This window comes from Haemaphysalis longicornis, unplaced genomic scaffold (genome assembly GCF_048455015.1).
Source record: "Haemaphysalis longicornis isolate Haplotype H1 unplaced genomic scaffold, Haemaphysalis longicornis Haplotype H1 scaffold_3, whole genome shotgun sequence".
Taxonomy (NCBI): domain Eukaryota; kingdom Metazoa; phylum Arthropoda; class Arachnida; order Ixodida; family Ixodidae; genus Haemaphysalis; species Haemaphysalis longicornis.
In genome coordinates this window covers 88,346,268-88,369,922 of record NW_027526335.1, presented here as the reverse complement: position 1 = coordinate 88,369,922, position 23,655 = coordinate 88,346,268, and the positions used below count along the sequence as shown (strand labels likewise).

At 47.8% G+C, this 23,655-nt stretch overlaps 1 protein-coding gene and 1 pseudogene across 1 annotated transcript; one reads left to right on the top strand and one right to left on the bottom strand.

Annotated features, from left to right (window-relative positions):
- The first annotated feature begins 5,000 nt into the window (after positions 1-5,000).
- LOC144173322 (uncharacterized) lies at positions 5,001-14,112 on the top strand. Its single transcript, XM_077701805.1, has 3 exons — positions 5,001-5,218; positions 7,291-7,574; positions 13,029-14,112. Exons 1-3 carry the CDS (start codon positions 5,108-5,110, stop codon positions 13,369-13,371), a joined length of 738 nt encoding a protein of 245 aa, XP_077557931.1. The 5' UTR covers positions 5,001-5,107; the 3' UTR covers positions 13,372-14,112.
- A 2,335-nt stretch (positions 14,113-16,447) lies between these two features.
- LOC144175318 (glycoprotein 3-alpha-L-fucosyltransferase A pseudogene) lies at positions 16,448-17,743 on the bottom strand (annotated as a pseudogene).
- Positions 17,744-23,655: the final 5,912 nt, after the last annotated feature.

Genomic DNA, 23,655 nt, shown 5'->3' with positions numbered 1-23,655 from the left:
AGAGTGGCGTAAGTATGTGGGCTTTATCTCTCTTGACACGCACTCCGTCAGCTCACTAATGGCTCATTCGGAATCAAGCGTTCGAGGAGTGGCTCTCGAAACTTCTGACTGCCACAAAACGAATCGCGGTGTTCGCTAGTGTTCAGAAGGACATCGCTACCGAAAAAACGTGTTCGACCCCATTAGTTTGGTGCAAACTTCGTAGGTGCAAAGCGCTGTAGCGCGTAACGATTTCTTTTAAAAACAGCACTACTCACAATGCGCAATCAGGTTTTCCTCTTGGTCTACAAGAATTGGACTTTGATATGCGGCCTTGTTCATTGCAAAGTTTTTTTTCACGCCTATATTTTACTAAAAATAAGGTTCTTTATTTTATATTTTTTTTGAAAAAAGTGTATAACTGTTTTGTTATAACCTCAGTATTTTTTCATGCTGTCTGAAAGCTATATGAAAATATCTGGAAACCCAGATGTCCATACGTTTGGCTGTCTGTACATGTTGAAACCCGTGAATACCACACTGACATGATTCTAAGGAAATGCTGTGTTATTTATTTTTGAAGCTTGCGTTATACAAAATAATTGTACAAATATTGGTGCCAGTATGTTTTTTTTTTAATTTTTTGAAGAGAGCAAAGGCTGGGCAACTTCCATTGTTCGGGTGCAGTTGTAGCGTCCCGTATGTCGTTTTCACGGCAATGAACGATGCCGCTTAGTGTTGCTTGTCGACGCAAACCCTTCCAAGCATCAAGCGGTACATCAAGCGGTACACCAAGCGGTATATCAAGCGGTACGCCAGCGTGCTTTCGCAACACAATTCTATTTCACATGTGAAGTGCTCTGTGCGTTTGACAGTTGACTGTTCGTTGTTTTGCTTTAATGTACTCTAATTCTACCGTTCTTAACAGCAGAGGGAAACCGTGCCGGGCAAGCGATGAGTACTGTACTCCGGTGCTCAGTGGTACACGTGTTCTATGTTAACCAAACATGATAACAGGGATTTATGTGAGGCCTCAATTGCTCATATACATAACGAAAAAAGAATGTGCCAGGTACATTCTTTCTTGCATTATATATACATAGAAAGTCTGGATTAAAACAGTAGCGGTACACGGGTGGTTACGTGACTCATCATGCGCGATTGAGGTTGGTTATTTTTATTTATGTTCATTTTTCTGGCTTTCCCGGTGCGGGTTGTGTTCCGTGTTTTGCCGGACAGAGCCCCCTCTGTGTACGTCTTGTGAAGAGGAGTTGTTTTTCGTGCTCTTCGTCCGTCTTTGTTTTGCCCTATGACAACATGTTTCGCAGTACTACCAATCATCTAGCCCAGCGTTCGGCCTTAAAGGAATACAAGATAGCGCATGTCACATCACCTCTCAGCCAGTTCACCGCTTCGTGCAACAGAAACAAGCGTGAGGCGCTTGCGGCGCTCGTTTCCTTCAATGAGTGCATTCATGCGCACACACCATGGGCCGCTAAGGATGTGGACCTGGCGGCTGCCCCGTTGCTGCTACGCTACGACCGCGCCGAAGTGGTGACCTTCACACCCGGGCTCTTCACCAGCTACGCCGGGGTCATCGCAGTGGCAGGCGAGCCGTCGCTGAACGCCTTCAGCTACGCGTTCGTCTTCGAGTGGAAGGTAAAGGCAGGCACTTCTCCATTTCACGGACTTCCGGAAGAGTGCTGATGCTTTAGGGAGAGAGCGAAAGAGCGCGCCCGAGAGAGAACGTACATATTGTAACGGCATGTGAGCTCTATGATGTGAGCTCCGCAGACGGCATAAACTCGAGGAGTTCCCGCCGCGTCCGTTGGCGTCGCCACTCTCCTACCAATTCAAAAACCATTGGATTAATCGATCCCGAAACGACCAGTTAAACGGCCCGCGCTTGTAAACAATAAAGTGCTAAGCTCCTACATTACTCCTCGTTCATTATTATTAAAGCGCAGCTTCAGTGTCCTCACTGATGCCGTTGCACGCCAATACGCCCTGCAGGAAAGCCAACTTTCTCTGACGATGACGATGAATGATCGTGGGTGAAGTAAACCAAAAACATGCTTCCCGTGGTCGGATTCGAACCTGGGTCCCTCGCGTTATGAATCCGGCGTCTATCCGATTGCTCCATTTCGACACGGTCGAAGCGGACGCCAAGCAGCGGGTACCGATTCGCGTCGTACACCCGAAACCCAAACGTTAGGCTTACGGAGTGCACACACCCGAGAATTGCTGTGGGTAAGCTAGAGAAGTGGTGCGTACCTCCAGAGTAGCACATACTCGCAGTGCCGAATGGGCCAACCAAAGAATCCATCGCGAGAAAGCTTCGTGTTCAACCACCATCGTCGTTAAACGGAGGGGTGCATGATTTTTTATTTAAAGGGTCTTTGTAATTCCAAAGAGTAAATATCGCAGTATAACCTTACAAATACGCGGGTATAATGAGTGAGTGAGTGAGCGCGTCGCTAGCAAACGGGCGGACCTAGCCATGCGAGGGCCCCGGAAACTGCTCCGCCTGAGTGGCACTTTTTTTAAAACTAATCGCGGCAAATCACCAAAACTCACAGAGGTTTGCATGTGTCCTTCAAAAAGTTCAGAAAAATACGCAAGGTGTCCTGCCTGGAGATCCAGTGTCCTTTTGGGAATAGTGTGTCGTCGAAAGAGAAATTCAGGGCGGCGGCTCTTCGTAGCTGAGCGCTCCATCGCATGCATTGGGCAGGCCATGAAAAAATATCTGACGTCACCGAACCCACCACACGTTGGACACAGGGGCGGTGAGAATAGATTCAGTTTATAAAGATAAGCCAGTGCTCGGGCTGACATTGTACGGGCGTGGAACAGAAACGACGCCTCTGAGCTGTTCATTCCTTTAGTAGCACAAAGTTGTCACCGTGGACTCATAGAGAACTTGAAATGTTCGATAGTCACGTGCCTCAGAATGTGCCGGTGATCTGTGAAAGCGCTTCTCGGGCGGACTTACCAGCTGCTTCGTCTCCTGGCAAACCTACATGGTCGGGCGGTAGGGGAGCCACTGGAAGCGAATACTATGCCCGTCTTCCTCGAGCTGCTTTGCAAGACGCAAGGAGAGTTTTCGTCCGGGTATACATTCACTCATTGTACATGGGAAATCATCATCATCAGCCTATCTACGCCCACTGCAGGGCAAATGCCTCTCCCATGGATCTCCATTCATCCCGGTACTGTGCTAACTCCGACCAATGAATCCCCGCAAACTTCTTGATCTCATCTGCCCACCTAACTTTCTGCCGCCCCCTGCCACGATTGCATTCTCTAAGGATCAACTCAATTACCCTTAATGACAAACGGTTATCTTGCATTCGCATTACATGCCCTGCCCACGCCCATTTCGTCTTAATTTCTACTAATACGTCCTACTACTACTAATTACTACTAATTGTTCCCGGGTTTGTTCCCGGGCACACTCCGCTCCCTCCTTATCCCTTCATGTTACACCTATCATGTTCCGCTCCATTGCTTGCTGAGTCGTCCTCAGTTTAAGTTGAACCCTCTTAGTGAGCCTCCAAGTTTCTGCCTCGTAGGTGAGTACCGGTAAGATGCAGCTGTCATACACTTTCTTCTTCAGGGACAATGGTAGGCTGCCATTCATTATCTGAGAATGCCTACCGAATGCACTCCGCCCCATTCTTATCCTTCTAATTATCTCTGCCTCATGGTTGGGATCCCGGGTAACTTCTTGGCCTAAGTAGATGTATTCGCTTACCACTTCCACTGCCTCGCCACCTATCTCAAACCGCTGTGCTCTACCGAAGTTATTAAGTATTACTTTAGTTTTCTGCATATCAATTTTCAGGCCCACGATTCTACTCTGCTTGTTTAGATATTGGAAAAAAATATATATATGAGCCTTCCTCTATTGCAAGAATGCGCGGCTTTCGCTTACTTCTTGTTTGTGTGTTCATTTACTGGCATAACATTCGCTCCAGGTGTGGGCCTCTCTTGTCGTCTCCATCCCGCTTGTATCTGCCGCTCTGGCGCTCGTGGAGAGACGGAGGCCCGGTGCTGAGAACAGCTTCATTTCCGAGACGTACGAAAACTTTTGGGACATCATCGGCTCCCTCTCTTACGAAGGTGAGCTCAAAAGCACGCGGAAGGAGAGGATGCACCATTATGAAGCTTCATACTCAAAAACAGAACCGAGAAAAGGAGTGCACAGGACAAGCGCAGGCCCTTGTCCTTTGCTGTCCCTTGTCTCAGCCTTGCTTAGGCGGCCGGTAGTGAAGAAAGCGGCATGTTCCTGCTCTGTTTATTTGTAGAATACGAAACCTTACAAAATCATGGAACGGGAAACAATGTAATCCGTATCGCGCGTACACTTTATTTATCAACTTGAAGGTCACGGCCTATAATCTTATCATGCAATATTTATGGTTCATGTCGCAGGTGAATGTCATTTTAGTTAAATAAGTTAGCTAAAGACCCAAAATTTACGCTGAACAGAAAGCACGCTTTGACGTGAAATGAGTAGTAGTAAAGCTTTTACTTGGCGAAGGGAGGGCTAAAGCCACTTGGTGGGGAAAATGGGATATGAAGGAGGGGATTACACGGGTTGCTTCAGCTCTCCAAGCACTTTCTCTTCTATTCACTGACTGTTCGGAGGCTTCGCCGGGGACGTCCTTCGTCAGACTACTCGCTACAGACCACTTTTGGTTGCAAATTTGCCCATTTCGTGTAATAAAGACTTATCTAATGCGGCATGTGCTTCTTGGTGTATGGTGTTTAGATCAATGTGTCGAATGGTGTCTGAACGATGTGCATCGAATAATGGGCATACACATATTAAGTGGTGATGGTCTGCTTTGGTGTTCGTGTTACAGTAGGGAAAATGTGTGGGTGAGGGTGTTGTGGGGCCCTTTGTCCACTTCTGAATGATATGTGGGGTGTAAGCTGCAGTGGCGCAAAGGTTGTAACAACGGACCAAGTGTCCCAAAATGTGGACAGTGCCATGACGTCAGTTACTTATCGCCCAGGAAATATTGCGCCGAAGAGGAGCCACGCTGGTCGCCTCCTCCTTTCGTTCTGGTGGCTGACGGTACTCGTGCTCACAAATGGCTTCGCTGGACAGCTCAAGGCCAGCATGGCCGTCAAGACCGAGCCGTATCGCTTCCAGTCTGTAGACGAGGTCGCACTCCAGCCGGCTTTACGACCGCTCATCTGGAAGGACACCATCTTCGAGGCGTATATAAAGGTACCTCTAGTGTGCCCACGCCGCCCGTGCCTTCAAGTAGGGGGAGAAGAGAGGGGTGTAGAAAAATGCAGCACGTTGCACGCTGTCACTGACGATATGTATTCTTTATTCTGGGCGGCGCGTTGCTGTTGCCTCCCAACAGTGTACTTGTGATCGTGCAATGCGTCCTCTTACAGAAATTTTCTTTTTTTCGGGGGCGTTCCAGTACTGCTTGAAAGTGAAGTGCACGTTTACCTTGGAAACATTCGCGCTTATCTGGTTCATTACCTTTTCTGTTTGAGGAATTTGCAATTACTTCCGACAGGGGGCTTCGAGGTTTTGCGGAAGCATGGCTATGCACTGAGATGCATTTCAAAGCAGACGAAAGACGAGTGATGAAAAAACGACTTGCCTGTGCCCGACCTTCCTGGGTCCGCTGCCTTACAACCATTTTCCTTACCATTTCCCACGCATGGCCTCCGGGCCTTCCCTTCTTTGCAATCAATCAATCAATCAATCAATCAATCAATCAATCAATCAATCAATCAATCAATCAATCAATCAATCAATCAATCAATCAATCAATCAATCAATCAATCAATCAATCAATCAATCAATCAATCAATCAATCAATCAATCAATCAATCAATCAAATGTTTACTCACCTGCCTATGGACAGCCTATAAGCATTTGTACTTACGCACGAATAATAAAAAATCATATTTTCATTCCATGGCCAACACTAGTACTCCTACTACAATGACAATATTACAATAATCTCAATAACCATCACCAGCTGGATCCGCCGCAGTACGAAGCCTATCATAAAATCCCAACCGTCTCTATCTCGCGTCACTTGAAACCATTCTTCGGTGCCCTGCGGCCCTGTAAGCAGCCGCCACCGCCTCATAAGCGGGAGCTCCTTAAATAAATGTTATGTGTCTCTCTCTCTCTCTCTCTCTCTCTCTCTCTCTCTCTCTCTCTCTCTCTCTCTCTCTCTCTCTCTCTCTCTCTCTCTCTCTCTCTCTCTCTCTCTCTCTCTCTCTCTCTCGGTGCCATACTTTCTTGCCTCACCTATGAGTCGGGTGCTCTGTCTTCCCCACCTGTCAAGCACTTCTCTTTGTCGTATGGCCCACCTGTCATTGGCTCTCCACATAACGCTTCCCGCTCGTCTTAATTTTCTGTTCGTCTGCCTACTATGTGCTGTAGCAAATTTTTTCGGGCCCATGTTTGCCCTTGTGAATCATTAAGAATCGTTACAATCGGCTGGCATGCTGGAACGTGTGCACACGGTTTAACAAGTACGCTCGTATACCGGCGCCTTCGTGAAAACAGGCGCCTAATAAACTATCGGCGAAAATCGCCGATCAGTCGTGTTGTATCCTTGCGAATTAAGAGGAGATTTTTACCAGCCCCATTACGACTACAGTAATCGCCATTTCATAAAAAAGTCAAGGCTCTTCGTCTTAAAGAGACCCTGCAACACTTTTTATTTTTTATTTTTAAATCTTAAATGCTTTGAGAACATAGTCAATTAACACATTCAGTGCCTAGAATAGGGAGTCACAAACTACCTCAGACTGAAATTGCTGTTCTATGTCCATAAGATAACATTAAAACTTGCTCAAAATTTTTTTTCTCTCTTTATTCAGACAAATAAAGGTCATTCATCATCACCATCATTATCCCTGTCTTGGCGCTCTTCGAGCGCTCGAATGACGTCATTGGAACGGCGTAGCGGCTGTTGGCAGCCCTACTTTCAACTGAAGCAATAAGCGCATTCAGTGGCAACTTGACAACAATCGCCGCAAAAGCAAAGCAGAAACGCAAGGCGGCTCTGCTGCAGCGAGCTCATCACGCAGTGCCGCTCCGTGCTGGCGATAACTATAGCTGTCGCAGTGCTTCCAAACGCGACGGCAAGACTGAAAGCGTTCATCGGAAGTGTTGCAGAATCCCTTTAAGGACGAAACAATTTCAGGTCCTTGGCAAATGGAAGTGTATGAACCATAACTTTGGCCACCGTATTTATTCTACGTATACTCAAAGTGTCTTGGCCCCTGAATAGCCCTGCTATGATCCCTTTCGGGGCGCAGGCGTCTCCCAGGCCGTCGCTGCGCGCGCTGACCCAGCAGGCGTACCGCCACAACGGCTTCCTTCCCATCACGGAGATGTTCTCCGCGGCCTCCTCGGAGCAGCTGTACAGCGGCCGAGCCGTCATCGTGAGCGACTCCCACGTAACCATGCACATGCTGGCTCAGCAGTGCCGGCTCACGGGAGGCGACCTGTACCTGGCGCCCGAACTGCTCTTTTCGCGCTTCTGCGGCCCGGCAACCGCCAAGCACTTGCCGCCCGCCCTGCAACGAAGGATCGACAGCAAGTACGCCGTCACTTCCGTTTCCGCTTTCCATCGGCTCAACCGCGCTTATAAGACGTTAAAGAAAATTTCATGTTTGTAAAAATATCATGATTGTAAACAAACGCCATTGCTCTCGCAATTCCTTCATACAAATTCGCTATCTTAGAAGATAGTCTACGCCTTTATCCACGTAAAAAATAGACAGATTTACGCAACGTTGGAAAGCCCGTATACGTTAAGGGATCGTCATCGTTATGGCGCTGTTAAAGTGGGGGTGATAACTAGAGACCGGAACTTCAGGCAAAATGCTTATTTTCCCCTTGAGTCCGTATCAAGCCTATTTGACATATAAGCATGGGGTTACAAAGGAAAGGGGGGCATTTTAAGCAATAGTGCATTGTACCTATAAGCGCCTCTTTTGACTATATGGGCCTATATGGTCTTTTTAGCTCCTAAAAATGTCCTTTTTGGCTTGTAAACGTTTTTCGGTTTTTCGAGTCGATGTTCTGCAAGGACTGTTCTCGCTTCAGAAGACTGCAAGTGGGTGTTTGTCGCACACCATTGGCGAGAAAAATCGCCGTAGCTGTGCCAAACACGCCGAGGCACGCAAACCGTGCACGAGCCGCCGCAACCTCGACATCGCCACGTGCGCCGGGCCGACACAGGCCCGTAAAGCAGCGACACCACAGCCAACCTCACCGACGTCACCCCTGTCCACAGAAGCTGTTTTGTTTTACGTTCTTCTGACGGGCTGTGTCCGCAGACCAACGGCGAGAAAGTTTTCCCATGTGCCCTATCCATGGCTAACGGAATAAAAAAAATGGCTGGCGAGTACGACACTCCCTAATGCGATATTTGGGTGCACCAGCAGTGCGCTGAGGCAGCACCCGGCAGGGATGATCAGCCTCTGCGTGGGTGGCGCGAAGTGCGTCTCAGGAAGGGACGGCGAACTGCGTCTTACGCGAACGCACATCATAGTCACGCGCGCGCCTCCCTCACGTTTTCGCCAAGTGTCGCGCCGTTGAGCGCCTCGTGCGACACAGCATACTGCCCCCTCCTCTCCCCCACCGCACACTTTCGGAGAGCGCTGGCTCACTCCGCCATGACGAACCGCCCTCCCCTCCCAATTTCGCGCCCCTCTCCTCCTTTGCTTTTTTTCATCGTTCGCTTTTTCTTTCACTCGTTGGTCTTGCCATCATTCGCCCGGTCACGACGACGGTGACACGGTTCAGCCCGGAGGCGGCCGCCAAAGGGCTGCGCCCTAAAACAAGCAGCGAAGAAAATTAACGCGACACAGCAGCGCACATGCCACTCAAGGTCGAAGACGCCTCCAAGGGGGAAACCACATGCGAATCCGACACACAAAAGTTTTAAGGTGGCGCCATGAACACGTGCACAGTCATCCGTCGATCACGGGTACACCGCCGGCCGGCAAGATGCAGCGCGTGTAGGACGAAGCAGGTACGTGTAGCGGAGCTGACAGAAAGGAGCATATCGGGACTTTTACAGTACTCTAGCGTGACAGCCGTTATTTGCCGTAAGTGGTAACATTCAAGGGCATTCGGAAACCCAGCAATAAGGGAATTAGTTGCAAAGAATCTTGCGTTCTGTGTGATATTGATAATGATATATGTATAGTGCATAGTTACTGAATGGGGCTGTTCCTGCAGCTTCGGTAGTAATCTGCTTCTGCAGAACAGAATAGCTCAGTAATATTTATGGAATTATGGCATTTTCATGTACTATATATGTATGGGATCCATCGGGGTTGTGAAGAGCTGAGGGGGTCGTTTTGCTCTGTCAACAAATAAATACCTGCAGTTAAGATCTTTCTGCGAGGCGCAGTTGTGTCTTCAAGCAGCAGTTACCGATTATGCCTCTTTCACCCTATTCCTCGTACACCAGATCCCTCAAAAGACTTGGCTAAGGGCGGAAAACTACTACAAAAAAACTCACCGGTGGTATAAACAGCTTTGGAGCTGAGCAGATCGTCGCAGCCCGAGTTATTTACACCATGCTGTTGTGAACGTGAATGTACATTCGGTGCTTATTTCACAGTTTTAGCGGAAAACATTTCCGCAGCTGAGAGCGCGGGCTCAACTCTGAATGAGAATGCGGAGCTCATTTCGAAGGTCCAGGACATATCCGCCACCATCCCCGAAGAACCGGTTGCTGATAGAGCCATTCCTGTCTGACAATCTGCCATTCTGTCTGACATAAAATTCCTGGATTCCCTGTGCTAATAGAACTGCCGAAGGTTCTGAGCAGCAAACATTGATATTCCAGGTTCAATCTGATCTTGGAGCGTCCCGAAGTGCGAGTATGCTCCCCCAACTTCAAGAGGCATTGAGCGTTCTTTTATTGCGCACACTTATCGACTGAAAGAACGCACAGATTCAAGCAGCAAATCATTCAGATGGCTCTTGTGATTTTAAGCCTTTCCTTTGTTGTCGAAACACCCTCCATTTTACGTAAGTCTCTCAGGTTGGCGACTCTTTTATGGCGCATTTTTACGAATAAAATAGAATTACTTTTCCGTAGCACAAGATTTGTCGGCTGTTTCAATTGCTAGTAAAAAATTTGTTTAAAATACGCTGCTGAAGTAAACACGAATTGGGCCCATATATATGCATGAACTAGAGTTTTTGACAGCTATATATGCCGAAATGACACTGCTCAGTGCCTGTTATAGGCGCCTAAAACCTTGATTTTTTGTGCCTAAAGTCCCGGTCTCTAGTGATAACAATGTTGCTCCTTGCAAGGAACAGTTGGGGAGGAGTGGAAAGAACAGGAAAATTCTGTGGGCCACAGAGATGGAAAATACGTAGAACAATATGTCATTGACTCCCTTGAGAAGTGGTACCTGTCCTCCTGAGGGTAATCGATTTGCCCAGCGAAATGAGTGGAGTATTGGTGAACCGTCCGCCTCAAGAGGGAAGTGTGTCCCCACCCTTCTGATTGATTCAGGAGGGAGTGAGTCCGCGTGCATATGATGGCACACATCATCTGTCATCATGTCCTGTTTTATCACTTCCACAGAAAGAGGATCTAGCCCAGTTTTCTGAAGATGATTAGATCAGTAAAACTTGATGTCAGACTAGTTGGTGTAACATGCTCTTGAAGGGGAGTAGCGCTTGTAATGATCACAGAGGCAGACACAGGAAAAAAAATTGGGCCCATCTCCCCGCGAGGGGGACTCGAGTAAATGCGTCGCATAGGGGGTGGGTGTATTGCGTTAACGTTTAGTGTTTGGGGAGTTGGTGGTATTGAATGCGTTGTATCAGCAGCTTCTTGACGTAGTTTGAATGAGTCAAGGATATAAGGCGCGTTCGTAGCCTCCCATTCTGTGTCGGCTTTGTGGCGCAGTGGGTAGAGCACCATGTACATTGCGTTCCGGCCGCAGGGTCTAGGGATCGAAACCTGGCGCCGGATAGTATTTTTTTTTATATAGTGTAGGGGGAGGGGTGCGGACTACGACTACGGACGTCAACGCAGGTGACATCGTGAGTTACTGAAATGCTCTGCATTAAAAAAAAAACGTACACTTTCACAAGAAGACGGCGCACTAACAACTGATTTGTTCTGAACAAGACGAAAATATATACAAATACCGAACAACACAGAATGAGGAGGAATAAACTTTTATTCAGGCCCAATCTGACTCCGTGTGTGGAGGCAGACCAGTGGGGAGACTCCTTAGTCCAGGAGTCCCTGGCTCTGGCTGGCAGTCCGGGCCCGTCTCACCAGGTTAAGCTGGGAGCCGGGTTCAGAGCTGGACAGCTGCGCCGCCCACTGTGAAGGGGAGGGGTGGGGATTGGGAGGGAGGTCGGGTGTGTGGGAGCATTCCCATACGATGTGATACAGTGTACCCCTTTCGGGGCAAAACTTGCACTGTGGTGAGTGAGAGGTGGGGAAAATCAAATGCCAAAGTGTATTGTGAGGGAAGGTCCGGGTTTGAAGTTGACGGAGAGTGATTTCATCGGCTTTTGTTAGAGACAGGTGAGGTGGAGGGAAGGTGCGACGAGAGAGCTTGTAGTGTGTGAGTATGTCATTGTAGGTGAGTAGGGGGTGGGCATCCAGGGTGGTAGGAGGGGGGTCGGGGGCAATGGCCCGGTGTACCACTTCTCGGGCCGCGTCGTGCGCCGCTTCATTGCCGGCCAACCCACAATGGCCAGGGGTCCATAAAATGTGGCACTCCTCAGGGAGGTAAGAGGAGTGTTGAATGATGCGTAGGGCAGTGCGAGGGAGTAGACCTTTTTGAAGGTGTCGGCAGGCTTCCTGCGAGTCCGTGATTATTGTCACGTAGTCACGACGAGTGGAGGTAAGGGACAGCGCAATGGCTATCTCTTCCGCTTCAGTTTGTGTTGAGGCTCGCGTGGAGGCAGTGGCGACGGTACGTTTTTCACTATCTACAGTCGCGACGGCGTAAGTCGATCGGTTGGGGTATGGGGATGCATCGACGTAAAGCGTGTCCGGCAGATGCTGGTAGTGGGTGCGGATGTAGTTGGTTCGCGCGGTGCGACGCGAACCAACTACATGCCTGGGTGCATGTTCCGGGGTAGCGGGGCGACTTTAATGCGAGCGCGTAGTAGGGGGGGAAGACGTAACAACAAATTCTGGAGAGATGGGGAAGGAAATATATCTTTATTTTTCCACCTTATGACTTCTCCTCCCCATCTCTCCGGAATTCGCTGTTTCATTCTGCGCTGTTCTGTATGTATGTTTTCGTCTTGTTCAGAATAAAATCAGTTGTTAGTGCGCCGTCTTCTTGGGAAAGTGTACGTTTTTTTTTTTTTTCCTGTGTCCGTCTCTGTGATCATGCCAAGCGCAATTCACCGTCAAGAGCATAATTAGGTCGCCTGGTTAAATTGCCTTGGTGCCTGGCGCCAATTCGAAATTCCTCAATGTTCCATTTTTTGCAAAGTTTACGCGCCCCGATTATTGCCTCGCGCACCCATGCTTGCACGAAATGACGCCAGTGTTCAGCTGTTTTTCTTTTAAAGCGGAAGATTCCTTAGTGGGAGTAATGGCGTTCTGTCAAAAGAGTAATGCATTTCCCCATAGACCGATTTGTTCACCGAAAATCTGATATCTATGGACACACGGCGCGTGCGTGAAACGAGGCTTCCATTGTGTTAAAAACGGTTACTTGAAAATTGCGAAAAAGGAACGGCCTTAGATGAGACAATTCACTCATTGATCATGAAGGAGTACAGTGCTATACCTTTATCTCATAAACCACGTATCGGTATACGGTTACATCGTCCGTGGATGGGTTTAATTAGCGGGCGAAAATTCGTCGCAAGGGTTTGTTCTGTGTCTGCGATTTTGAAGGCTTGAGTATCGATTGGGAAGAACTTTCAGCGAAGGCTGGGCGAACTTTTAGCTTTCGATATTCTCCCAACTTCCTCCAAAAAGGGATAATAATTTTATTTTTTTCTGAAGCCCCCTGTGTGCCGTCCCACGACCGCGCAGGGTGCGGGCCATGGTCGACTCGGGGCTCAACGTGAAGTGGTACAGCGACAGCCTCCGGGAGTGGCAGCGGTGCCGGGCCATGCAGGGCGCCGACTCGTCGCAGGACTTCTCCTACCGGGCGCTCCAGTTCAAGCACACGGCGGCCGTCTTCGCGCTGTGGGCCATGACGGCCGCCCTCTCGCTGCTCGTCTTCGGCATCGAGCTGTGCGTCCACGGGAACAGGGCGCACGTCAGGCTCGCGCACATCGGGGCGCGGAGGAGAGCGCGCCACGCAGGACGCGCTCCCGGTGGCTCGCCTAGTTCGCGGTCACGTGGGGTGTTGAGGATTCAAGAGACCTCATAAGTATAAAGCCATGCAGCCGAGAAAACTTCTTCGAGAAAACTTCTTCTAGTTCGGCTGCTGCTAGCCTTCCGACCACTGTACCTGAGATGCAGTGGAGAAAGAGGGAATCCTGAAACCTGAGTGAAATCAAGTTTCGCGTTGAGTCAATTCGAACTAAGCGGCCATGATGCTTCAAATGAAGAACTGACCGGAAATTATATGGCACTTTGTTCTTGCGATGACGAGGAGGAGGACTGTAGCATCTTTATGTGTATAGCAGCTGATGTTATTTGCATGTCAAGCACAGCGGGATTTCACCAGTGGCAAGCTGTTATTGCTACATCTTCCGCGGTCATGTCATGTTCGCCTTTTATGGAGCGCGACTGTTGGGGTAACCAGGGAAGTGTGCGACTGCACTGCAAGGCATAGAGGGAGTGCTGTTGCCATGGCAACGAGGAGGGCTGTGCCGTTTCTTTGCAGACAGAGATAGAAAAAATAAAAATTAGCGACTGATTATTTGAGAATAAATTCACAAATGTGTCATTTCAACCAGGACTTCACCTAGAGATTCTACACCAGCGGAAATTTTGCATCAGCCTTTCGCAATTTCGTGCATAGCTTGTTCAATCGCGTGGGAATTACTCGCCTTCAGCTAGGGGTCGTGCTAATCTGCCCTGTTTTAAGTAAAGTTGAGCTCCCATGGTATGATTAGCAGCAGAACTATTCTTCCAATCATAACAAAATGTCTCTGTTTGCCACGACAAAAAAAAAAAAAAAACACCGTTCTTTAACAATGATACAAGGCATGTACAACGTGAGTAGTATCGCTTGCGCATACAGGGCTCATCATTATGTTGTGTAAGCGACCTTGAGGTGACGCCCCTCGCGATCATCCTATGCGGTGGGAATGAATCACGAAGGAATAAAATTTTATTGAAACACGAGAATTTTTCGTGTGACTGATTGGTGGGTTCCCTAGTCCTGGACAACACTGATTCGGGACCGGGGCCAGGTTGACCAGATTACAGTGTACTAGAAAATAAGGTGTGTCGTGCGGGGGGAGAACCAATGGAGAGCGCGGGTCCCTTTTGCGATGAAAAAATTGTACGGAGTGCAGGCGTTCCCCAGAGAACTCCTGTTGTAGCCAGCGTCACCATTAAGTATTTAAATCAAATGAAACAGTTATTTGACAAGTTTTATAAAACTGTGTATCATAAAACAAAGAAACAAGATTATTTAGGGCATTAAATAAGGATTGATTTAACAAAGAAAACTTCTGAAGCCACCTGGTTAGCAGCGGCCGCCAGGGGCGCTACTTACAACAGGAGTTCCTCAGCAGAAATTTTCATCGCAAAAGGGACCCCCCTAATCGGCCCCGAACTACACACCTCTCTCTTATAGTACACTAACTAGTGCAGCTGATTTTCTAGGCTCCAGCTGGCAATGGCTGTCTTTTAAGCTAGGCTCAGATTGTTTTTCTGTAATGTGAGTAGCCAATTGATGTTGAATCGTAGAAGTGCAGCTTGCTGGGCGAGTTGGTAGATATTGACGGATGGGAAACCAGCGAAAAAAAAGAACGCAACAAGAATAGATGAGACAACACAACGCTGGACTAGCAACTGAAATTTAATAGAAGAAACCGACTGCCTTTTCTCACGTAGTTTGTTTGTCGTCGCTGCAGTCATTTATAAGCATATTAAGTCCGAAAAATCACGGAAACGGCTCCTGCCATGTTAAAAATATTCCCAGTAACAGACTATTGCGCCGCGCGGAGTAACATCCGGCTGCGGGGATGAAGCACAGCGGCAAATTCCGTTGCGTTCTTAAAGGAGCCATGAAGAGAAAATGCAAGTTGGTTTTATTCGAAAGATTTCGTGTTTTATAGTGCCCCCAGCGCTTGTCCGTATACAAACGGTGCTTTATTCACTGAGAAATTAAACAATTTAGGTTAAAATTTTGATTTTCCCGCTCAATCGTGCGTTTTCGTGGTCCCAAGTGACATCACGGGAACCGACCGCTCTGCAGGCTAGAATACCTTCATTCACGCATCCGCCGTACAGGGTAGAGACACGTAACGCTGGCGCCGCCATGTTCGGTTGCTCGCTCGCCGCCGAAGCAAGTCATTGTGTCAAAACCGCGCTAAAATTATCGCCGCAACGCGGTTTACTGAAGAAGTTTGAATCATATTGTCTGTTTCGCGTTGCTAGGTCTCGTGGGAAACGAAAAGAATAACGCGTTGAGCCCGTTGGCCCAATTGCGGCGGCACGGGACCGTTTAAAGGTTGTCTCCACCCTGTACAGCGGTGTTGGTTTGTTCCCGCGTTTCTTTACGTTCCGTAACCTAGATGGCGCCACCATACCGTGGCAAGCGTTTGGTTTGTTTTTGCCCGCATTTAAACCTGGCTTGTTTTTGTTCTGGGAGAAAATATTCGTTCCCTGAAACAGTACTCGCTCGACAAATGGGGTCACGTAAGACACCGTTGCTTGCGTCAATCGGCCAGTGTCGTCTGAGACAACCCCAAGCCCCGTAGTGCTGTGCAGCTAAACCAAAGCATGCTGTGCGCAGTACGAACAGCAGAACGCATCAGTACTTCTATGTTTACATGTGCTTTCGTAACTTCCACTGTTTGTCCCATCATTATTATTGCTTTGTAAAGAATGTGCCCTAAATTTAAGCGCAAATCGCTCGTTCGTCTAGTTTGTAAGCTCTACCTAATTTGCGTCTGCTTCTGCCAGCCTCCGCCAATCGCAGAGCTTAGCCCATGTGACATCACAGGTTCTGTTGCGGGAAATGAGCTGGTGGGTCGCATGACCATTCCCGTTTTTCCTAATTATGTAGCTTATTTGAGCGAAGTTTACGAGAAAAGTGGTGTCAGTATGATTCTAACGACACAATCTTTTGAATGAACCAAACTTGTGTTTTCTCTTCATGGCTCCTTTAAGTTGTACCCGGGTGTAGCCGCAACAGCGGCACCCACGACGGCCCTAAGGCCCCTTAGACGGCCCGCGATTGCAGCTCCGCATTTCCCGCTAGCATATATTTGTATGAAACTCTATGCTGGAGGCAGATCAATATTATGGAGGAACGGCGGGTAGGATTAATTGACTCGCGTGAAGAGTTGCAGTGCAGGCGGTTTTTTGGCGGCGGTGCAAGCGCCCTCAGTCCACCATTGGGACACGTCCCTGGTCCGCCCGCCCCTGGACGGTGGCGGGGCGTGCAGCATGGCGCACAGGCGGCACCAGAAGTACGTGCTGACGAACTCGCCGGTGCCTTTCTGGTAGAGAGTCCGATCGCGGACCAGGAGCAGGAAGCACTCGGCGAGCTCCTTGGGCGACGCGAAGTCGTCCACGTGGATGAAGGAGTGGTATGGCGCTACGGCGAGGAAGTCCTCGCGGCGGGCGCCCGTTACCACGGGGATCACGTTGTGCCTGCGAAATGAAGATCACCGGCTGCACCAATACTGGAACCCGCTCGAGTGGCGCACACTCTCACCACCACAAGAAGCTCGTGAAAAAAAAATAGTGCCGTTCTATTCTCTGGAGGTAAATGACCTGCGAAGCTGGACGCCGTCGACGGAGTGCACGAAACAAACCACGTTTGTTTGTGATTTGGGATTGAGCATACTTCCCAGCCATTTAGCTGAATGAAACTTGGAAGGACTCGAGCTTTAATTTAGGGGACAAACATGGGGCTGTCTGTTTCCCTCCCGCGTCGTAATCATCTTACTGTCTGTGTAACACACAACCCACTCCGTTCGACCACTGAAGACACCAGACAGGTCACGTTCGGCCGTTTAACGTCCACGTGTAAGCCTCCCGCAAGACCAACGGACATGCCATCAAGGGGGCATGAAACCTATAGCTTCGCGTGCGCCCCTCCCCCCTCCTCCCTCCATTCCCCGCACGTGTACGCATAAACCAGCAACCGCTTACGTGCGTGTGCTTAAACGTGAAAGACACCGGCATATAACAGTTGTGAAAGAGGGGTCAGCGGTGGCGAAAAGGAACGACGGAGCGACGCCGAGTAAAGCGGCTTCACCGGAATGGATACTGGGGGGTTATACACATACAGCTTCGCAGTAAAAGTCTCCAACAAGACGGGGAAGTGGTAGGAGTAAACAACGTCTTCGTTGTTTACTCCTTGTTTTGTTTGTTGAGATCTTTCTCACCTTCTGCAACTTAGCTCGAGTGGCTTTGAAGTTTGAACCATAAACGACGAAAAAAATTTGACTGGAGGATTATCGCAGAAATACGACGGTATGTATGCCGCTCATAATATCTTCTGTCTTATGCTGCCACCGGATTATCCTGATCGCTTTGGTCAGCTGAATCATATGATCTATTGCTTGCACATGCTCGATCATTGGACCTTCTCAAGGGTACGTTTTTGGCATGATCTGAGCACGTTTTGGCTCAGAGTCTCACGATTTACGTGGCACCGTAATTAGGGCCCACTTGATACAAAACACACACAGGTCCCGTAAACACGCCAGATTTTTTGCACCCACGAGCAAAAGCGTCACAGTCCTTGCAAGAAAGGCGCGTTTTGTGTCTTACCGCCTTACTCGTTTCCCTAAACGCAGTGTCTAGAGTGCCTTCCGACGGCACTCTAGCTGATCGTTGCAGGCATGGCTAGAGTGCCGTCCGATAACATTCGAATATTTAACGCTAGGCTATCATCGACCAAAGAGTCTGTCGTTGTAGTGTAGAGGATCCGTCTTAGCTTCTTGATCCCAAAGTCGGTGGTTGTAGACCTGCTTTTGCACGGTTTTTTTTTTTCATTATATATTTGAAGTGTAATTTTTATACCTTAGGTTAGGTTTGGTGTTTTAAATGATTTCTTTGTGTGCGTTAGGTTATATTATGTTATGTTTAGGTTAGGTTGCCTAGCTTTACGTTATCTAGAGCGATGTACTGCCAGACACGGCAATTTTGCCACAAAACGCCGGTGGACGCCGATATAGTGGAGTGCGTATAATACCGTCGGACGGCACTCTAGACACGGCCTTCCCTAAATTTAAGTGGATGAATTTCAGGAAGACGTAAGCCATTTTTTGTGGGTACTTTTTTGGGGAGAGGAGGGATGCATGGGCCTTGTGATGACAAATCATGTCACATCACACCACACTTGAATTGGTTTGGTCACATTTTTTTTTTATTTCTAACATTTCATGAGCAGGTTAATCAATATAAACCGGAGCATTTGGAGGGCGTATTAGCATGGCTAAATCGGTAACTTTAAGAAGAAGCGTTTGACACCCGACTTTCTACGACACAGTCATGCAACTTCCAGGGTTTTTGGCAGGACAAGGCTTCTTATTGACAGGATTATGCCTCATCGGCTTTGTGAAGAGCCCACGTTAGATAGCCTGAACCCAGTCTAATGTATGTCGGCGGGTCGTCGAGTGCACGTTTTATCTCCGCACATTTTATCAGAGCCTGCCAGAGAAGACTTCAGATAACCGAGTATTTCTCTATCATCATCGTTTGCCGGTATTACTAAAATCGTACGCCATGTATCAAGAATCACAGGGCAAGGGCCACATAGGAGGCCACATAAGATACCCCATAAAAGCATTTTGTGTCCCAATGACCAAAATGTAGAATTTGTTCAACATTTTCCCGCTTAGTGTATGTTTTAACATTCATGCGCGACGAATGTTAGTCAAGAACAGGATTTTCTCCGAAAGAGAGCGGTAAGGGTAACCGCCATACTCAGCTCCTTAAGCCCTACATTTCTAAACTTAAGGAGCAAGTGGCCACTATCGATATACTTACGTGGTTGAGTCAAATTTCAGACTGGGAGTTCTTCGAGGTCAGTCGATGAGCAGCGCCGCGCCACTACAGTTGAGCAGACGCGCGTACGTGGCTTGTCGGTGGAAACGTACAGAGCAAGGGGCGGACGGTTGACTGCACGTTCCGGTCAAAGCTTCCGATGATGACGATGATGTTCCTTAGTGACTCAACCCATGCACGCCACTCGATTCTTCGTCTCAATAGATGACACACTTTCTTTGATTCTGCTGCTCCCTTCTTCTTCCTGATGGGCACGTACACGTAGAGGCTTCAGAAAGTAGATTGTTGTTGTTGTTGTTGTTGTTGATACTCAGCAAACTTCTCCCAGTTGTTCCTCATCCTCGTTTTTTTCCCGCTTCGCAAAAGAAAGGTAAGCATTGCGACCTGTTTGTAAATGGCGCTATTAGCCGCGTTTAGGGGCGTAGTAATGAGTAATTGCGTAATACCGCAAAATACTAGTCGCCGCTGTCGTTTAAACGACATCGCGGAATGGAGTTATCCCGTCGCTTTCACGTTTAGTGGTAGCATAGAAGGAAGTTGATCTGATCTTACGGGGAGATAATTTCAAGCTGGGTGCCTTAATTTCAGTTAATTACATTAACAGGGAGAAAAAGCTCACGTATTGTGAAGAACATTTCCCGCTGCCAATATTCGCCGTCAGATTTCTACCGATCGAAGACACTGAAGAAAAAAAAAAAACACGGAAGAAAGTTAGAATTGTTTAGGTTGAGACGCCGGGTGCGAATTGGTAGCGTAAAATAACAGTTCTTTCAGAATTGAAGACTCTTCCAGTTTATACACAAATAGAAAAAAGTAGTAAAAAAGGCATAGCGCCTGCAAAAGTTGGCCTCATTGTGCTCAAACAAACAAAAGAACTCTTAAAACCTTTGCAGTTGTTTTACGGTGACAAATTCTTTCTAAAGTCCTATTCAAAACATACCAATAAATTGAGAGGATGGTGGGCATACGTTTTAGGCTTCCAGTAGCGAAAATAAATCACCGCTATTACAGCAGCCTGAAAAAACGTGCACCTTAAGATCAAGCCGTCATATTGGAGGCGCACTTTTCATTACAGTCCTGGGAGAATAAGCTGCCTCTTATAAATGAACTCATTTTATCAAGCTGATTTTACTTCTCAACTAATGCATAACTGTGCTTAATCAAGAAATATGCGTCGATGACTGCCAGGAATCAGCGAGAGAGATGACGGGGGACATAGGAGAACAAGCGTAGTGTTCTTTCGTGTAAAAGTCATCCGTTGTCTCTCAAAGCGCACTTGGTCTACTCAAGAAACAGGAATAAAAATATGTGTGCCCCACACCTTTTTGCGACACTGAAGCTTAAGATGCATTGCAGCAACAGAGTAACCAATACGTTACTCGTTTCCTTCAAATTTTGCCTTCCAATAACTCTCCTGCAGGCCAACCGTAAAAAAAAAAAAAAAAAAGAATGAAATAAGCTCACACTAACGCGTAAGACTTGAAGGTAAACCGAAGCTGTACGCAACCTTCACGACCGTCACGACGGTTTAGGTCCACGATTGCAGCCGATATGCTTGTTCGCTGCTGCCACAGCGACCTATACTCCATCATTGTTGCTATAAGTGTGAGCTTCCTTCATTGTTTTGGAAGTGATAATCATTGGACATCACCTTGCAGGGGCGCTAGCTATGACATGTCTTTCTTGTTCCGTGCGAGTGCTGCCGTATAAAAAAGGTCGTGAGAGGGTAGTAACGACCGTATTTACTCCTCAGAAACCCTACTACCCCTCGGTACGGTACGTAGGCTCTGCCACTAGCAACTGCATTTTTGGGAAATTAACTGGGTGTAGAAGGTAGTATACACTAGATTAAGGTCGTGCTTATGGCTAGGTTATGCATGGACAGTTAGTAAACGCATGTAGCTAAGAAGGGTGCTATGGCTATGACTTTACTAGTAAAGGTAGTTTGCTCGGCCTGGTCGCTCTGTGTTCTTCTTCTTCTCTCCTGGCTTCGGCTGCTAGCTGTTCTGATCGCCGCTCTTCAATCATTAAAGCCCCCTTCTATCTGGACTCGGCTTTGTGACGTGACATTTTGGTGGTGCCCACTGCCTGCTTCAGTTAGTAACCCGTGACTAGCGCTACATTTACTACCTTTAGTTACTAAGTACCTAGTGTATACTGGGACAAGTAATTTGTTAGTGTTCCGTTAGTGAATGCCACAACCTTTTTTTAAGAGTGTATGGCGAACGCTGAAGTTTTTTTTTTGTCAATCTTGGCCAATCTTCCTAAGTGAGTATGCTTGGCTTGACAAACGCGCGCAGGGGACGCTGGGCGCTCGCCGCGAGGTACGCGCTCAAGTGCGCCCGGCATTTTCTTGGTATTTTAAACTGTGGACACGCAAAATGACGATTCGCTAAACAGCTTCGCTGTTAAAATTACAGAAGACTGCCTGTGACATTGATTTTCCTATAAATGCGAGGTGAACTACATCTTGACTCCTATATTTTTATAATATTTCGTCGTGCTGTGATTGCCCTATTGTGCCATGATTTCAATATTCGCGCACGAACGAGGAACCTGCTGAGATCCTGTAAGAAGTTACTTTTGTGTGCGGTCCGTGCAATAAAACTTGTTTAAGCTTGTCACCCCCCCCTCCCGCCCGCACTCCCACCCCGTCAACACAGTCCTTCTCCCCCTCCTCACAAACCGCATCAAATCAAAATAAGAAAGAAAAAGGGCCAGCATAGAATATATATAGGGAAAACAAAAATATCAACTGTTACGAAAAACCTCTAAAAATATCTAGGAAACTTGTAACTAGAATTAAACCGCCAAAGAGACGTCAAGACGTTATTCTGATATCTTATTTCTCTCGTCTTCACGGTGCCTTCACTGATAAAACAGAAAAAAAGGCAAGATTCATTTACCTTTTCTTCTTGCGTTCATAAGGAAGCGATAGGAATCTTAAGGCGCAAAACACCATATCAATGTTGCCGTTTCCCGGACACCCAAGTTTTTAATCGACGCCCGGCTGTAGGGGGAGCAACAAAGTTACGGAAGCACCAGACCGTGTCTCTTGGTCGCAGTTTCTCATTGACCAACGCAACTTCGTCCCTGCTATGAACACGACTGCCCTTGGATGTGTTATTTTATCACGAAGACACGGTTGAAAAGTTCCACGAAGAAACTTCCTTGCGAGTCCTGTCCTAGCTACAAAGTATTGAACTTGAACTTGTCGTTGTGCGCGTGCCGCTTGATGCTGCTTAGTTCGTGCGCGTATTTTTAGTTGTTTATTTCGTGAAACTTTGTCATTTCACAGTTTCCCTTATTTTTTTTTGTCACTCTTCCTTTTGTGATGTGCATAGATAGCACTCGACGGTCTGTACAACTGCTATTAAATACCCGTTATGTGGGCGCTGGTAGCTGTGCTAGTGCTTCACTTCCGCCTACTTTTCTCTTTGGTGTTACTACAATGAGCGTCTTACGGTGTTTTTTTCTCTTTCATATCAATGCAGCATTCGCAGATAAGTGTTCACGAGAGGTCGAGGGCAAGCGGTACCAACAATCACTGCTGTCATCACCGATAAATCAATTTATTCGTGCATATCTTAACCGGAAGAAAACTTCCGCGAAGAAAGCAAAAAGGTTCTGGCTGAAAACAAACATTGGCAAAGTATATTGTCCCGCAGGAAAGAACAAGCCTCGAGCAAATAAATAACGAAGCCCGCCGAACAACCCTTTAGAAGTTTGTTCGGCGGGCTTGTTCGGCGGGCTTACAGGGTCTCACTAGGAAGTCAGGCGCCAGGGCGACCTGAGGTTCTGTGACGAACAGCGTATACAGTCACAAGCCGAGGTGAGTTCAAAACAATGGCGAAATGGACGCGCCATCTTGGCAAAGGATCTACTCGGATCTTGAATATTTTACTTTCACCAGAGGTTCGGCTTCCTAGCGAATCGCCTTAGCATTTTCTCATTCAACAGCGTAAATAAGAAACCTACGTCGTGCGCTGTTCAAGAAGTACGAAAATACCCTTATGACTCCTTAGGTGGGCTATGTGCGAAAGAAAATGCGTGCTGGATATGTTGAGGTCGCAGCCGAATGGGGATTGGGAAATCACTGAATGGGCATACGATAATGCTGTTATGACTATATCCAGGCTTCCTACAAGGTAACCTTAACGTAAAGCCGAATTACGTGCCAAGACATGCTTACTCACGCACGTCACGCTGCGAGTACGGGCTTTCGCGTTGGACCTCAGAGCGTAACGGTATAGCACATCGTCGGGCCGTCGCAGGTATCTACAAAGGAGCCGTCAGATTCCTGCGTTCGCAACCACATGGGGAGTCGCAGCCCTTGGGAATTTTAGGCCGGCATATACCCCCTTCGCAGCTAATGGTGTTTTTGGTACCATCGAATTTCGGAACCACAGCATAGTCACGCCGCGGACGCATTTTAGCAGAACGGGACATACAGCGCTTTCGCACTAATAGGCTGCGATAAATAGTTCGTTCACACGAGAGAGAGAGAGAA